We start from the raw sequence: 17,188 nt of genomic DNA, 5'->3' as shown, positions 1-17,188 counted from the left end.
CTTGACGGGCCATTACACTCTAAGGCCATATCTTTAACATATAGGAAACTCAGCAATAACCTACCTGATAGTTTTGGCAAACTTAAGGAAAGATGGGAGAGAAACCTGCGGTCGATTGATGAGGAAGATTGGCGGTCAGCCCTGATGTCACCTAGGGAGGCGGCTATCACACTTAGATTCAGACTAATACAGCTTAGGATTCTACACAGGTCATACATGACAGAGATAACCTTGGCTAAGATAGGCGCACGTCAGGACGATTTCTGCTTGAAGGGTTGTGGGCAGCAGGCCACCTTCTACCACATTATCTGGGAATGCACAGCGGCCCATCACCTTTGGGAGGCAGCTACGAATCCCATTCAGACTGCACTGGGGAAGACGCTGGCACTAGCACCGCGACTGGGCATATTAAACATATGGGAGGCAACTGACCTCACTGAAGTCGAACAGCAACTAGCGACATTGGGGTACACGCTGGTGAAAAGGGAATTGGCAAGCAGGTGGGGGGGGGTGACACCGCCTTCCGCATCCAAATGGGCAACGGAACTTGATATATGCATGATTACAGAGAAAGAAGTCTTCATAACTCAGGGGTGTCCTAAAAAATAGGACAGAAAATGGGCTAAACGGAATGCTTACCGGGGTGTCCTATGTTTATCACCCAGTGGCAGAGTTGGAACTTCGTAAAAATATGGATAGAGATGTGACTAATATACTGTAATTACTTTGATGACCCATGTCTATTGTATCATGATGTGAGCAACCGGTCAATATTGTCAATCAGTAATATATGTATGTTTGTTATATTTTAATAAAAATAACATTTAAAAAATCAAAAAAAATCAGAGGATAGCACTCAAACATTGCATCAAAGGTATTATTTTGCTTTGTATGTATAGTATTTATTACTGTCAATTTGTAAAGGTGGAGCATTTAAATATTTTCTATTTTGCTGAGATGGATTATCAGGGTACACATTTTTTCTCCCAGCACAATTCTGTTACTTAACATTACATTTTATGGTGTTCGTAAAATATATCTGAGTATTTTCAGGTCTAACGTTCGCCAATGCCTTTTGATTTTATTTTAATTATTTATATAGATTGTACTCACTTATAGAGCTTTCAGCCAGCCATCTTCATCCATCAGTCTGTTGTTGTGTCATTTACATATTTTTTCCTACTACCACAGCATGCTGCAGGGGGCAATTGGTCGGCAGACTTCAGCAATTGGCTAACTTCAATTTGAGTGATGGCATTCTGCTCTTCCAGAAGGAGCACATCAGCTGTCAAAGTAGTTTGCTCCGGTATCAAGGCCTGCTATCACAATGTGAGCTTTTTGAGACCCAAAAAATGATTTGTACTTTTATCCATTTTTTTTATAGTAGCGAGGGTCCGGCAGCTCATCCAAGAATAAAGTTTTACCAAAACCATGATAAAACAATCTTTGACAAGCCAAACGTCTAACATCCAACACTGTATTGGTTGGTTTTGCCAGTTCTTGTTGGAGCATGTTGCCACGTATGTGAACACTTCAAGATGTGCCCTTAATGTATATCCAGTCTATTCTCCTCCAATGTTCAGACCATGTGCGCACGCAGCAAGGCAAGACAAGGGTGATAAATTGTCACTGCAAAAAAATTGAAATATATTTGCAATGGGATCTGCATGGATTTTAAGGGGAGATATTATTGTTTTTTTATTCAAACCACTGTTGATGTGAATGTTAGTCATTTAAGCAACCTAACCTCTCCCTTCTGTTCCTCTGTAGAAAACAGAACTTTCCAGAGTATGGCAAGAGATTTTGAAGACAACATGCAGGATCCTTTGGTGTTTCGTCTCCATAGCAGTGCCCCTGATGTGGTTCGACAGGTTTTACTTGAACGTGGATGGAGTGAGTTTGATGATCATGTTCAAGACCAGACGAAGTGGAACTTGCAGTGGCGGGGCTCTGCTTTCCGTGCCCCTGAACATGACAGCATTAAACCGTGGCAGCGCCTTAACCATCATCCTAAAACCGCCACAATGATGAGGAAGGACACTTTGGCAAGACATTTAAAGCGCATGCAAGGGATTTACGGTGTGTCCCAGTATGATTTTAGCCCAGTGGCATTTATCTTGCCAAACGACTACACAAAGTTCATTGCAGAATATACCAAGGAGAGAGAGTCACATCACACAAAGCAAAGTTACTGGATTTGTAAGCCTGCTGACCTGTCTCGTGGGAGAGGGATCTTTATTTTCCATGACATAAAAGACTTGACGTATGACTGCACAGTCATAGTTCAGAAATATATCACCAGTCCCTTACTCATATCCGGATACAAGTTTGACCTCCGTATTTACGCCTGCGTCACAAGTTTTAGCCCCCTCACTGTTTATGTATACCAGGAAGGTCTGGTGAGATTTGCAACAGAAAAGTTTGATCTCAGTTCACTCAGCAATATTTATGCTCATCTGACCAATACAAGCATCAATAAGTTTGGGGCTTCTTACAGCAAAGACAAGGAGCGCGTTGGCTCAGGCTGCAAATGGACTCTGAGTCAGTTTCGTTCTTACCTCCGCAGCCTAGAGACGGATGACGTGCTGCTGTGGCAGAAAATTCATAACATTGTGACACTAACCCTGCTTGCCATTGCACCTTCTGTTCCACAGACTCCCAACTGCTTTGAATTATTTGGCTTTGATATCCTCATAGATGAAAGCTTCAAGCCATGGCTTTTAGAGGTCAACTTCAGCCCAGCACTATCTTTAGACTGTTCTAGTGACATAATTGTGAAAAAAGGTCTCATCAATGATTTAATTGAGCTTCTGAACTATAAACCAATTGACAGCTCCATGAAAGTTGACAATGGCACAAAAACTCAATCTGGACTTCATTTTATAAGTGGCCATTCTCAAAGGACCAATGACAGGTGTGCAAATGAAAAACATTTGAGTTTTGTAGCTGAAGACAAATCAGCAAGCTCTTTACAGTGCTCACACATTTTTTATACTGACAGCTGTGAATTGGCAACATGTGGTGCATTTTGTTCGGATAAGGAGAGTACTCCTTTTAGTAATGGTCATTCTAGACAAAACAAAGATGTCATCTTGGAAAGAAACAGTCAACCCAAGCATCCAAGGAACGAAAGTGTACTTCCCGGAGAACTGTGTGTTCAACCCACATCTAATGAAGAACGGTCCCTCATACAGATCGCTTATGGCTCACTCAGCAAAGAAGTGCCTGTAAACAATATTATTTCTGGAACACATCCTAGGAAGACCTTAACATCACAACTGCGAGAAAGAATGAATATGCCTCAATATTCAGCACGGGCTAAAGTATCATCACAGCCGTTGGCCTCGGCAAGACGCAGACAGTCCACCGATGGATCCTCTCACTTTTCCCATTTGCAGCGGGCAAGAGAGACTCTGCCTTTGTACTTTGTATCCGAGATAGACAACAAGCCTCTCCCTCAAGTAGGAGAGTTTATGCTTGTGTTTCCTTTCAATGAAGTGACTTACGAAGCCTCCAAAAGCAAGATTGATATGAAAGTGATAATACAAGAAGTCCACAGGTTGATGAACAAATTACACTCTTCGCAACAAGAGGCGAAGAGAAGAAGAGATGAATTAACTCTTAGATAGATTTTGCTTTAGTCTAAAAATAAAATACTATATATTTTAAGTTTCATCTAATTGTTGCAAAGGAAATATTTTCTTATCAGTACCCCCAGGATTTCTGTTTCTTCATTTATGAATAGGTCACAGAAGATTCATCTGTCAATGGGGTGCTTTTCTATTTTGTTAATAAATATGATCAAAAGCTGAGTTAATATACAGGGCAAACTAGTGGTGTTTGGGCACACAATTATACAAATCAAAATGAGTGTTACAGTGAAATGCAGTGTACCCTTAGACCTGCCAGGACACAGCGTGCTTCTCTTTGTAAAATGTGGCAAGTTAGATTGCCCAACATTCCACAAGACCTCAGAGCACTGTCTACACCTTTTGTCAATGTGCAGATCTTTATTACACACTCACCTAGCATCAATCCAAGTTGTTAAAAGTTAATCTGGAGGATGCATTGAATTTGTTCTGGTGAAATGTTTAAATTAAGCAAATTTAGGTGTTTTTTTAGCTGTGTGAAGGGGTAAGAAAATATTCTAGTGTAGGACCAACCATATACGACTTGATTTGGTCTTAATTGTCCCTCATCCAGGAACACTGCCTATGGGATTGGAAGACATGAGTATTGCACTATTTGTGACATGAGGTATTCAGTTTTTCCAAGAAGCCCGCATAACTTTCCATACTGCTTGTTTCTAATTGGGGATGAATGAACACAGCCTCTGTGTTCTCCTTCCCTCTAGCATAGCCTTTGATGAGTGAGGCCTCTTGTGAAAGAATGGAAAGCAAGAACCATGCAGACATTCCTGAGACTACAAGATACAGAGAGGGAATCCAAGCATGCATCACTCTGGTTACATCATCAACAGCCACTTTCTGCTATTACTTATTGGAACACTCCAACAAAATCTGCTCACAAAACAAAATCTATTCACAGGCTTAAGCTATTAACCCTTTCTAATGCTTCATTACTTGTTCCACTCTTTGTTCTGCTTGAAGTAATCATCATGCTTTAATGAGTTGAAAGGAAAGTACATAATTACGCAGAATGAGATCATTGAGGTTCATAGTGTGTAGTAAATGATTGCCCTCTATGAAGTCTGCCCAAAGTTATATGGTGCACTTCTTGGTGTGTTTTGAGTGAGGTCGGTGTCTGTTTGATCCTTGAAGGATCCTGCCACTGCTCCAGGTACTTTGAAAAACAATTGGTCCTTCAAACATACATTAGTGTAAGAGCAATGAATATAGACCAGAATCAGTACTATATGAAGTGAAAATGTCCAGCCGGACATATAGATTTAATATTTAACCGTGATAAATTGGAATTGCACAGAGCATAATCGAGTGGGACACAGTCCTGTATCCTTCGACAGACAAAACATTTAGAGACAATCACACATATTTAGACATTTTTCAGGCGAAACAACCAAGCTTAACGCCGATCCAGATAATAGGGGCAAGCTTTTTAGAAAGTAAACAGTGATGCACAACTTTTAACACGTGTTTAACGTGCATGCTGTTCAACAAGTCGACAACGTTTCGATCTATCACAAGATACATAGATCATCATCGGGACTAAGCATCCTTCTGCTCTCTCATAGTGCTGACGCACTTCAGGCAGCCTAGCGCCAGTCAATGCTCAATACTTGAAATACTTCCTGCTCTCTCTCACCACTCTGTGGTGCTCCTTTTTCACTAGGCCTAGGCATGGAAAGGTCCTCCTGTTCGTTGCTGTTTTTGGGCCACAGAAGCAAAGCAAAATTGAATGAGGCTGAAACTGGGAACATTCCTCTTGGGATACTACTATCTAGTAAATGTGGATAATCATTGTCTCTTTTACAAGCCCTGCGTCATGCTGTTTTATCTCACTGCCATCGTAAATTCTAAACTGTGACACAAGACTTCTTGCTCATACAAACACTGTAGTGCATTGTTGTGTGGGGTGCCAAGCGGGTGACACCTGCTAGCTGTGCATACTTCCAGAACAATAGTAATAGCTTACTACAGTCCTACAGTAGACTTCACCATGTTTCACAATGTATTCAATTACCAACTTGACTTTGATGAGTTAGGGTGGGAGTTGAAAGCAGAGTGAGACCTCCACTCTTCTGATGTGGCTTAAAAAAAGCTCTCAGCATACACAGAAGAATAAAATAGGGTGGCTCATTGAACCATCCATCCCTGAACTCTGCCAGTACTCCATACTGCAGTGATATCAATCTCAGACACAAATAATTGTATTTCTCCTATTTGGAATGTGCAAATACTTTGATCTAAATGCCTTGATCCCCATTATGTTCTACTCCGTAGAGGCATTTAATCTCCTGCACTCGGTGGTAAAATCTAGTGCAAAGGATTGTTTCCAACATATACAGGAGTGTAACAAACATTAAAAATAAAGAAATCATAATTAATTTCCTTCAGAATGATGGACACACATCATTAAACACTGAAGGCAGAGCAATAAACAATTATTTCAAGTAAAGGTAGCACAGTATATTTTAAGGTATGCAATGGCTATATTGTGCCACCTGATTTAGACATAGCATTTTCAAAACATTAGGCTAAGACAATGTACTGCAAAAAACTGTAAACCGTGGAAGCCTTTTTAAGTCTCAAAAGATCCCATGGTGACAGGAAGGAGGAAGTTGCAGTACCAGTGTTTGGCCATTTATCATGCTGGATTTACTCCAGCTCTGAGCTGGAGTTATTTACTAATATTTGGCATCTTTTTTCAGCTGTAGAAACTTTAGAAGGGCAGTTTGTGAATGAAAGTGGGCTTACTGTTGTGACTGAGTACATGTCCTTCCTAAGCTCCCCCCATTTAGTAGGGAGTATGCCTCTTCTTTTGTCCAGCTACTCACCCTGACCCCTCCTACATTTACTACTAAGGGGTCGATTCCGATCCCGCTCGGTATGCCACCCAAAGAGCAGCTCATAGGCTTACCTTCCGAATAACACGTTCCGGCATCCAGGCCATCCGGGCAAGGAAGTACGATGCGCAAATGTGTAGAAAACCTGAACGCGCCGTACGCTCACATTCCAGCTACAGTTCCCGTACGAGCCGGATCCGTAAAAGCTGAAACGAGTCTCACGGAGTCAAAACAACAGTAGTTTCCGGGCGGGCAAGTAAGATGCGTACTTCCTACTTGCCGAACGCGTCACCACCTCCAGCACGTCTCATCCTCCGGATGAAAGGTATTTCAGGTTTGATTCGCGCCACAACACGATTCACAGCTATGAGACGGACCAACTCACAACGCCGACGAGACGGATCAACAACAGGAATCAACACGTACATCGCAGAAGGTAAGTCAGACACCCACCACACAAACAAATGTCACGAACCACCGAAATGCAACACAAACATAGGGGGTAGATATCCATCTCCACCAGCATTGCCCAAGCCATAGGGGTTGGATATAAATCACTACCAGTACTCCCTACTCATAGGGAGGGATACCTACCACTTTCAGCAGCCCCAACTCTTGGGGGGGGATACCTACCACTACCAGCAGTCCTTACTCATAGGGGGGAAACCTGCCACTACCAGCACTCCCCGCTCATAGGGGGATACCTACCACTACCAGCACTCCCTACTCATAGGTGGGGATACCTGCCATTACCAGCACTCCACACTCATAGGGGGATGCCTCCCACTACCAGTACTCCCTACTCATAGGGGAGATACCTACCAGTACCGGCAGTGACCACTCATGGGGGGGTGCCTACCACTACCAGCATTCCCTACTCATAGGGGGGGATACCTGACACTACCAGTACTCACTACTCAAAGGGGGGATACCTACCACTACCAGCAGTAGCCACTCATGGGGAGAGATACCTACCACTACCAGCAGTAACCACTCATAGGGGGGATACTTTCCACTACCAGCACTCCCCACTCATAGGGGGGATACCTACCACTACCAGTACTCCCTACTCATAGAGGGGGATACCTACCACTACCAGCAGTAACCACTCATAGGCGAGGATACCTTCCACTACCAGCAGTCCCCACTCATAGGGCGGATGCCTACCACTACCAGTACTTCCTACTCATAGAGGGGGATATCTACCACTACCAGCACTCCCTACTCATAGGAGGTATGCCTACCACTACCAGTAGTAACCACTCATGGGGGGATGCCTACCACTACCAGTACTCCCTACTCATAGTGGGGGGTACCTACCACTACCAGCAGTAACCACTCATGGGGGGTTAGCCTACCACTACCAGTACTCCCTACTCATAGGGGGGATACCTACCACTACCAGCAGTAACCACTCATGGGGGGTGCCTACCACTCCCAGCACTCCCTACTCATGGGGGGGATACCTACCACTATCATGGGGGGGATACCTACCACTACCAGCACTCCCTACTCATAGGGGGGATACCTGCCACTACCAGCAGTAACCACTCATAGGGGGGACACCTACCACTACCAGCACTCCCTACTCATGGGGGGGGGGATACCTACCACTACCAGCAGTAGCCACTCATCAGGGGGGATATCTACCACTACCAATACTTTCTACTCATAGGGGGGATACCTACCATTAACAGCAGTAACCACTCATAGGGAGGGGGGTGCCTACCACTACCTGCAATCCCTACTCATAGGGGGGATACCTACCACTACCAGCACTCCCTACTCATAGGGGGGATACCAACCACTACCAGCAGTAACCACTCATAGGGGGGATGCCTACCACTACCAGTACTCCCTACTCATAGGGGGATACCTACCAGTACCAGCAGTAACCACCCATGGGGGGTGCCTACCGCTACCAGCACTCCCTACTCATAGAGGGGATACCTGACACTACCAGTACTCCCTAATCATATGGGGGGAATCCTACCACTACCAGCAGTAACCACTGATAGGGGGGATACCTACCACTATCAGCAGTAACCACTCGGGGGGGATACCTTCCACTACCAGCACTCCCCACTCATAGGGGGATACCTACCACTACCAGCAGTAACCACTCATAGGGGGGGATAACTGCCACTACCAGCAGTCCCAACTCATAGGGGGGATGCCTACCACTACCAGTACTCCCTACTCATAGGGGGTGATACCTACCGCTACCAGCACTCCCTACACATACGGGGGGATGCCTACCACTACCAGCAGTAACCACTCATGGGGGGGGATGCCTACCACTACCAGTACTCCCTACTCATAGTGGAGGGGATACCTACCACTACCAGCACTTCCTACTCATAGGGAGCGATACCTACCACTACCAGTGCTCCTCACTCATAGGCATTGCAGGACAAATACACCACCCCTACCATCACGTCAAGAGTGTATATTGTGTGTCAACTGCCTGCAAATGTGACACTGAAAGGGAACACATAACGTCCTCCCATCACTGTTGTGACCAAAAGGTGAATGTGTAGGTAAAACACACAGTTGTCACCGTAACAGTGTTGTAATGAGGTCTAAACACCCCCTCACTGCAGTGACCAAAAGGTGATTATGGTGTTCAATAATCAGGCATATCATGAACATCATGGTAATGGGGTCAAAACACACCATCACTACAGTGTCCAAAAGGTGAGTGTGGTCACAAATTCTGCTGCCACTTCAACACACCAGGTATCATACCTGGCATGTACACAACAAGCAATGTAGTGGCAAAGTAGTGGTTGTGTTCTAAACACACACAGATCTGTTGACGGATAGTTTGTTGAGTCACACAAATATACACTGAGCCATGTGCAGACAACCATTGACCATGCGGGCTGACAATGCTCCTGTGGGCAATCAGACCATGTAAGAAGTGAGCATCAGAATGCACACGCATATATCTGCAGGGACAGACACACAAACTAAGGTATGTGGAGACTGTAGATGTGAGGTGACACAGTCACATACCATGGCAGCAATGGGACATACCAACCAGGATGAATATGCTGGCTAATGATGTAGGAGACACAAGGATAGCAGTGGAGAATCACAACACAAGATCCAGCCTATGGCACACAAAAGCCATACCAATGCATTGGTGTAGATGCACAAACACAAACAGGCTGACTCACTCTGCATCTCAAACACAACATGTATGTGTGTGTGTCTCAGTGTACACAGGCAGGTATGCAACACATGATGGTGTGCTGCGCTCAAATTACACATATGTCTACACAGTGCCATACAAAAGTATATCATGAACTGGCTATGCCTCTGTGGGCAAGAAGGCATCGTCAGATGAGTGGGATCCCAACAGACTCATGTAACACAAGCTGGGTGGAACAGCAACCAACACATGCAAGAGACAGACCAACTCCATCTGTACCCTCAAGGACCCTACATTGAGGTGACAGTAGCCTGCATGATAACCCCTCTGTGAAGACAATTTGGGATGTTGCCACTACTGTGGACCCCGTCACCTGTGCACACTGGGTCATGTGTCTTGACAGACCAACTACATTCACACTTACACAAACAGAAATCACTGGCCATGGCCTGTAATCCAAGGTCAGAATGTTGGTACGGGCATAGCCATGCCACAACTCACATAAGGACACTCCCAACACCACACACCGTGAACGGCACCAATGTGCATCTGCAAATCCCACATGGCCTGTGGACATTGCGCATGCAACATGACAATACCAGGGGTGGCAGGGGGATCCAAGGTGCACCAACTCATCACACATGGCCAGTTAAAAACCCCTGTGAATGTCTGCCACCCTGCACAGTATGCGGTACCTGTGCCTTATGTGAAATGTATCTGAATAATTGGGATCCCTGCCACAGTCCCAGAAAATATGAGGAACACATAGACACCCACAAAGAATATATGTTGGGAACTTAAAACCGTGCAGCTTTGCATCTGAGCAGTGGGAGCAGTCACACACACAGACAAGTGACCCAGTCACGGAAAGATACCACAAAGGGAAATCAACTTGATGTTAGAAACACTGAACAGCCTTGGCCAATCCTACATATGTCACACGTGTGTTTGCCCACCTCCCAGGCCCTAACAACAAACACTCTGAGGGATGACACGCTAATGGCCAGTATATTCCCATGCACCAAAAAGCCGGAAAACACGGGGCAAAGTTATTTGATGAATACTGGGCAACTCATCAAGCATCACAGACAGAGACATCTATAGGGAATACAAGCTGTGTAGAAAAATGGAAAGTAACACACAGAGACATGCACACAGAACATACCCCATGGCCTCTGGCAATTACACGGAATGACACACTGCCATGAGGTGACTCCACTCCTGTGGAAGGTCAGTTGTAGGGGTGGGCAGAATTTGCTCTAAATCTCCGCGAGCACGCGGAACTTTCACGAAGACGCGGAGATTGCTTTTCCCACCCGTTTGCGATGTGTTTTTGCGTGCTCAGGGAAAATATATCTCTAACTTGCCCATGCGGTCGCTAATGGGCATGGCCATCTTGCTCGCGATGCTTATTTCCTGTTCCGGGTCGAATGATGTGTTCGCGATTGCAAACTCTCGCGGGATAGCGCAACCGGCTACCAACAATCGAACATCTTGTGGCGAACGGATAGGAGAACGTGTCAGCGAACGTAGGGATCCAGTAAGTCGCTATTGCGTGCGTGAGAATGCATTTTTAAAGCGCAAACAAGAAAATGCTTCCGCTTTCGCTGCGGATCGCGGTAGTTTCGACATCTCCGCGTTCTCTGTGGGACGCAGAAATGCCCAAACTTCGCAACTTCCACGAGCGGAATGGAAATTTTCAGCCAGGCCTAGTCAGGTGTGCAAAAAGTAGTCTGTGCAGGGCCCTGTCATGTCTGCCTAAATTGTGGTCAGTGAGCCAACAACTACAGCACACTGAAAGCTCAGGTCACATCAGACTGTGTACAGGGGGGTATTTAAGTCCTCTGCACATACTCAATTAACATGTATGGCAATTTGCACTGACGCCACAGATGACTTGGTCCAATGTAGAGGTGCACACTGCTCCAAGAAATGACTTTGTGCACAAGTGTAAGCACGACATAGGTGCAACAGTGCAAGCCACCGTGATACAGCAACGGAATTGTGAGGCTTCCTGTGCAAAATTGTATGGCTCATGACACACTCTAATTGCAGCAAAGGATTACATTGATACATACTGTAATTGGGCTTAGATACCTGGGACCACATGGAGTCCATCACAATTGAAAAACAATTTATAGCTACATTACAAGTATTACAACTGCAACTCAGGATACACATGAACAACATCATGTACAGCAGATGCAAAACAACATTGAAATGAAGATTTGCTTTATTCAGCTTCAAATAATTGATGTGGTGAAAACAAAGAGAACATAAAGGCCCATGGCCAGTCCATTAATATTGTCTCCATTTGGTGTGCCACAGAAATGAGTGCCTCACATTACTTGCCTGCACTGCTAAAGCCAGGGGACATCTCCCCTTGGAGGGGCATAAATAGGGTCAGGACAGGCACCGCAGGGACCGGATCAGGGGATAGCAGAATGGGGCAGGTGAGGGGTGGTGGGTAAAGGAGTGTCAGTGGCAATTGCAGTGGGGGTGTCTGACACAGTGGGCACTGTCACCACAGCCGTGCCCAAGTCAGACGGGGTGGAGGGGGTCTGCACTGCAGTGCAAATGTCTAAGGTAGGGTCTTGGGGCAAAGGTGAAGTGGGCAGGACAGATGAGGGGGACACAGACTCCACAGCAGTCGCAGGAACAGGCTGTGGGGGTGAAGTGCATGTGGAAGAGGGGGAGGGCCTAATCAATTTGGGGATGGTGTATCTGTGTGTGGGGGAACCTGGGGCAGGGTGTGGTGGGGGAACCGTAGGAGTGGTGGGCTTGGGGCTGGAGGACGGAGACTGTGTGGTAGTGCTGCGTGAATGGGGATGGGTCTTGCTCCTCATGTTCCTGGGGGATTTGCGGTTGGGGGCCTCAGTGTCCTTACCCTTGGGGGAGGGTGTCCGTGTGGCTGGGGAACTCCCCTCTGTGCGTGGTGACCGGCTCTTCTCCTTGTGAGTGAGATCCGATGGAGCTGTGGGGAAGAGGCCCAGGTCACAGTGGAAGAGTTGCTGGTAAGTCGATGTTGCAGGTGAGGCAAGGGAAGGGGTTTTGGAGGGAGAGGTATATGAGGACTGCGGATTGGCTGTGGATGCTTGTCTGTGTGTCTGTGCCCTATCCCCTGTGTGTGTGCTGTCAGTCCCCGGAGTGTGCGTGCTTGTGCGTCTAGATTTTGTCTAGACGCGGAGATTGCTTTTCCCACCCGTTCGCGATGTGTTTTTGCGTGCTCGCGTGGAAATATATCTCTAACTTGCCCATGCGGTCGCTAATGGGCGTGGCCATCTTGCTCGCGATGCTTATTTCCTGTTCCGGGTCGAATGATGTGTTCGCGATTGCAAACTCTCGCGGGATAGCGCAACCGGCTACCAACAATCGAACATCTTGTGGCGAACGGATAGGAGAACGTGTCAGCGAACGTAGGGATCCAGTAAGTCGCTATTGCGTGCTTGAGAATGCATTTTTAAAGCGCAAACAAGAAAATGCTTCCGCTTTCGCTGCGGATCGTGGTAGTTTCGACATCTCCGCGTTCTCTGTGGGACGCAGAAATGCCCAAACTTCACAAGTTCCACGAGCGGAATGGAAATTTTCAGCCAGGCCTAGTCAGGTGTGCAAAAAGTAGTCTGTGCAGGGCCCTGTCATGTCTGCCTAAATTGTGGTCAGTGAGCCAACAACTACAGCACACTGAAGCTCAGGTCACATCAGACTGTGTACAGGGGGGTATTTAAGTCCTCTTCACATACTCAATTAACATGTATGGCAATTTGCACTGACGCCACAGATGACTTGGTCCAATGTAGAGGTGCACACTGCTCCAAGAAATGACTTTGTGCACAAGTGTAAGCACGACATAGGTGCAACAGTGCAAGCCACCGTGATACAGCAACGGAATTGTGAGGCTCCCTGTGCAAAATTGTATGGCTCATGACACACTCTAATTGCAGCAAAGGATTACATTGATACATACTGTAATTGGGCTTAGATACCTGGGACCACATGGAGTCCATCACAATTGAAAAACAATTTATAGCTACATTACAAGTATTACAACTGCAACTCAGGATACACATGAACAACATCATGTACAGCAGATGCAAAACAACATTGAAATGAAGATTTGCTTTATTCAGCTTCAAATAATTGATGTGGTGAAAACAAAAGAGAACATAAAGGCCCATGGCCAGTCCATTAATATTGTCTCCATTTGGTGTGCCACAGAAATGAGTGCCTCACATTACTTGCCTGCACTGCTAAAGCCAGGGGACATCTCCCCTTCGAGGGGCATAAATAGGGTCAGGCCAGGCACCGCAGGGACCGGATCAGGGGATAGCAGAATGGGGCAGGTGAGGGGTGGTGGGTAAAGGAGTGTCAGTGGCAATTGCAGTGGGGGTGTCTGACACAGTGGGCACTGTCACCACAGCCATGCCCAAGTCAGACGGGGTGGAGGGGGTCTGCACTGCAGTGCCAATTTCTAAGGTAGGGTCTTGGGGCAAAGGTGAAGTGGGCAGGACAGATGAGGGGGACACAGACTCCACAGCAGTCGCAGGAACAGGCTGTGGGGGTGAAGTGCATGTGGAAGAGGGGGAGGGCCTAATCAATTTGGGGATGGTGTATCTGTGTGTGGGGGAACCTGGGGCAGGGTGTGGTGGGGGAACTGTAGGAGTGGTGGGCTTGGGGCTGGAGGACGGAGACTGTGTGGTAGTGCTGCGTGAATGGGGATGGGTCTTGCTCCTCATGTTCCTGGGGGATTTGCGGTTGGGGGCCTCAGTGTCCTTACCCTTGGGGGAGGGTGTCCGTGTGGCTGGGGAACTCCCCTCTGTGCGTGGTGACCGGGTCTTCTCCTTGTGAGTGAGATCCGATGGAGCTGTGGGGAAGAGGCCAAGGTCACAGTGGAAGAGTTGCTGGTAAGTCGATGTTGCAGGTGAGGCAAGGGAAGGGGTTTTGGAGGGAGAGGTATATGAGGACTGCGGATTGGCTGTGGATGCTTGTCTGTGTGTCTGTGCCCTATCCCCTGTGTGTGTGCTGTCAGTCCCCGGAGTGTGCGTGCTTGTGCGTCTAGATTTTGTCTAGACGCGGAGATTGCTTTTCCCACCCGTTCGCGATGTGTTTTTGCGTGCTCGCGTGGAAATATATCTCTAACTTGCCCATGCGGTCGCTAATGGGCGTGGCCATCTTGCTCGCGATGCTTATTTCCTGTTCCGGGTCGAATGATGTGTTCGCGATTGCAAACTCTCGCGGGATAGCGCAACCGGCTACCAACAATCGAACATCTTGTGGCGAACGGATAGGAGAACGTGTCAGCAAACGTAGGGATCCAGTAAGTCGCTATTGCGTGCTTGAGAATGCATTTTTAAAGCGCAAACAAGAAAATGCTTCCGCTTTCGCTGCGGATCGTGGTAGTTTTGACATCTCCGCGTTCTCTGTGGGACGCAGAAATGCCCAAACTTCACAAGTTCCACGAGCGGAATGGAAATTTTCAGCCAGGCCTAGTCAGGTGTGCAAAAAGTAGTCTGTGCAGGGCCCTATCATGTCTGCCTAAATTGTGGTCAGTGAGCCAACAACTACAGCACACTGAAAGCTCAGGTCACATCAGACTGTGTACAGGAGGGTATTTAAGTCCTCTGCACATACTCAATTAACATGTATGGCAATTTGCACTGACGCCACAGATGACTTGGTCCAATGTAGAGGTGCACACTGCTCCAAGAAATGACTTTGTGCACAAGTGTAAGCACGACATAGGTGCAACAGTGCAAGCCACCGTGATACAGCAACGGAATTGTGAGGCTCCCTGTGCAAAATTGTATGGCTCATGACACACTCTAATTGCAGCAAAGGATTACATTGATACATACTGTAATTGGGCTTAGATACCTGGGACCACATGGAGTCCATCACAATTGAAAAACAATTTATAGCTACATTACAAGTATTACAACTGCAACTCAGGATACACATGAACAACATCATGTACAGCAGATGCAAAACAACATTGAAATGAAGATTTGCTTTATTCAGCTTCAAATAATTGATGTGGTGAAAACAAAGAGAACATAAAGGCCCATGGCCAGTCCATTAATATTGTCTCCATTTGGTGTGCCACAGAAATGAGTGCCTCACATTACTTGCCTGCACTGCTAAAGCCAGGGGACATCTCCCCTTGGAGGGGCATAAATAGGGTCAGGCCAGGCACCGCAGGGACCGGATCAGGGGATCGCAGAATGGGGCAGGTGAGGGGTGGTGGGTAAAGGAGTGTCAGTGGCAATTGCAGTGGGGGTGTCTGACACAGTGGGCACTGTCACCACAGCCGTGCCCAAGTCAGACGGGGTGGAGGGGGTCTGCACTGCAGTGCCAATGTCTAAGGTAGGGTCTTGGGGCAAAGGTGAAGTGGGCAGGACAGATGAGGGGGACACAGACTCCACAGCAGTCGCAGGAACAGGCTGTGGGGGTGAAGTGCATGTGGAAGAGGGGGAGGGCCTAATCAATTTGGGGATGGTGTATTTGTGTGTGGGGGAACCTGGGGCAGGGTGTGGTGGGGGAACTGTAGGAGTGGTGGGCTTGGGGCTGGAGGACGGAGACTGTGTCGTAGTGCTGCGTGAATGGGGATGGGTCTTGCTCCTCATGTTCCTGGGGGATTTGCGGTTGGGGGCCTCAGTGTCCTTACCCTTGGGGGAGGGTGTCCGTGTGGCTGGGGAACTCCCCTCTGTGCGTGGTGACCGGCTCTTCTCCTTGTGAGTGAGATCCGATGGAGCTGTGGGGAAGAGGCCAAGGTCACAGTGGAAGAGTTGCTGGTAAGTCGATGTTGCAGGTGAGGCAAGGGAAGGGGTTTTGGAGGGAGAGGTATCTGAGGACTGCGGATTGGCTGTGGATGCTTGTCTGTGTGTCTGTGCCCTATCCCCTGTGTGTGTGCTGTCAGTCCCCGGAGTGTGCGTGCTTGTGCGTCTAGATTTTGTCTAGACGCGGAGATTGCTTTTCCCACCCGTTCGCGATGTGTTTTTGCGTGCTCGCGTGGAAATATATCTCTAACTTGCCCATGCGGTCGCTAATGGGCGTGGCCATCTTGCTCGCGATGCTTATTTCCTGTTCCGGGTCGAATGATGTGTTCGCGATTGCAAACTCTCGCGGGATAGCGCAACCGGCTACCAACAATCGAACATCTTGTGGCGAACGGATAGGAGAACGTGTCAGCGAACGTAGGGATCCAGTAAGTCGCTATTGCGTGCTTGAGAATGCATTTTTAAAGCGCAAACAAGAAAATGCTTCCGCTTTCGCTGCGGATCGTGGTAGTTTTGACATCTCCGCGTTCTCTGTGGGACGCAGAAATGCCCAAACTTCACAAGTTCCACGAGCGGAATGGAAATTTTCAGCCAGGCCTAGTCAGGTGTGCAAAAAGTAGTCTGTGCAGGGCCCTATCATGTCTGCCTAAATTGTGGTCAGTGAGCCAACAACTACAGCACACTGAAAGCTCAGGTCACATCAGACTGTGTACAGGAGGGTATTTAAGTCCTCTGCACATACTCAATTAACATGTATGGCAATTTGCACTGACG

The 17,188-nt window shown here is 47.3% G+C and overlaps 1 protein-coding gene across 5 annotated transcripts in view; it reads left to right on the top strand.

Moving 5' to 3' along the window:
* TTLL2 (tubulin tyrosine ligase like 2) overlaps positions 1-3,675 on the top strand; it is an 88,059-nt gene extending 84,384 nt beyond the window's left edge. For 3 of the 5 annotated variants that reach the window (XM_085609259.1, XM_085609256.1, XM_085609260.1), the window contains one exon: positions 1,771-3,675. In XM_085609259.1, the coding sequence (XP_085465385.1) occupies positions 1,791-3,629 (1,839 nt within the window). In that variant the 5' untranslated portion in view covers positions 1,771-1,790 and the 3' untranslated portion in view covers positions 3,630-3,675. Of the gene's footprint in view, positions 1-1,191; positions 1,330-1,770 lie in introns of all 5 variants that reach the window. The other 2 variants (XM_085609258.1, XM_085609257.1) reach the window with 1 other exon arrangement.
* Positions 3,676-17,188: the final 13,513 nt, after the last annotated feature.

Source organism: Triturus cristatus, chromosome 6, assembly GCF_964204655.1.
Source record: "Triturus cristatus chromosome 6, aTriCri1.1, whole genome shotgun sequence".
Lineage (NCBI taxonomy): Eukaryota > Metazoa > Chordata > Amphibia > Caudata > Salamandridae > Triturus > Triturus cristatus.
Note: the sequence above shows the minus strand (reverse complement) of the source record. Positions and strands in the feature narration are given on the sequence as shown.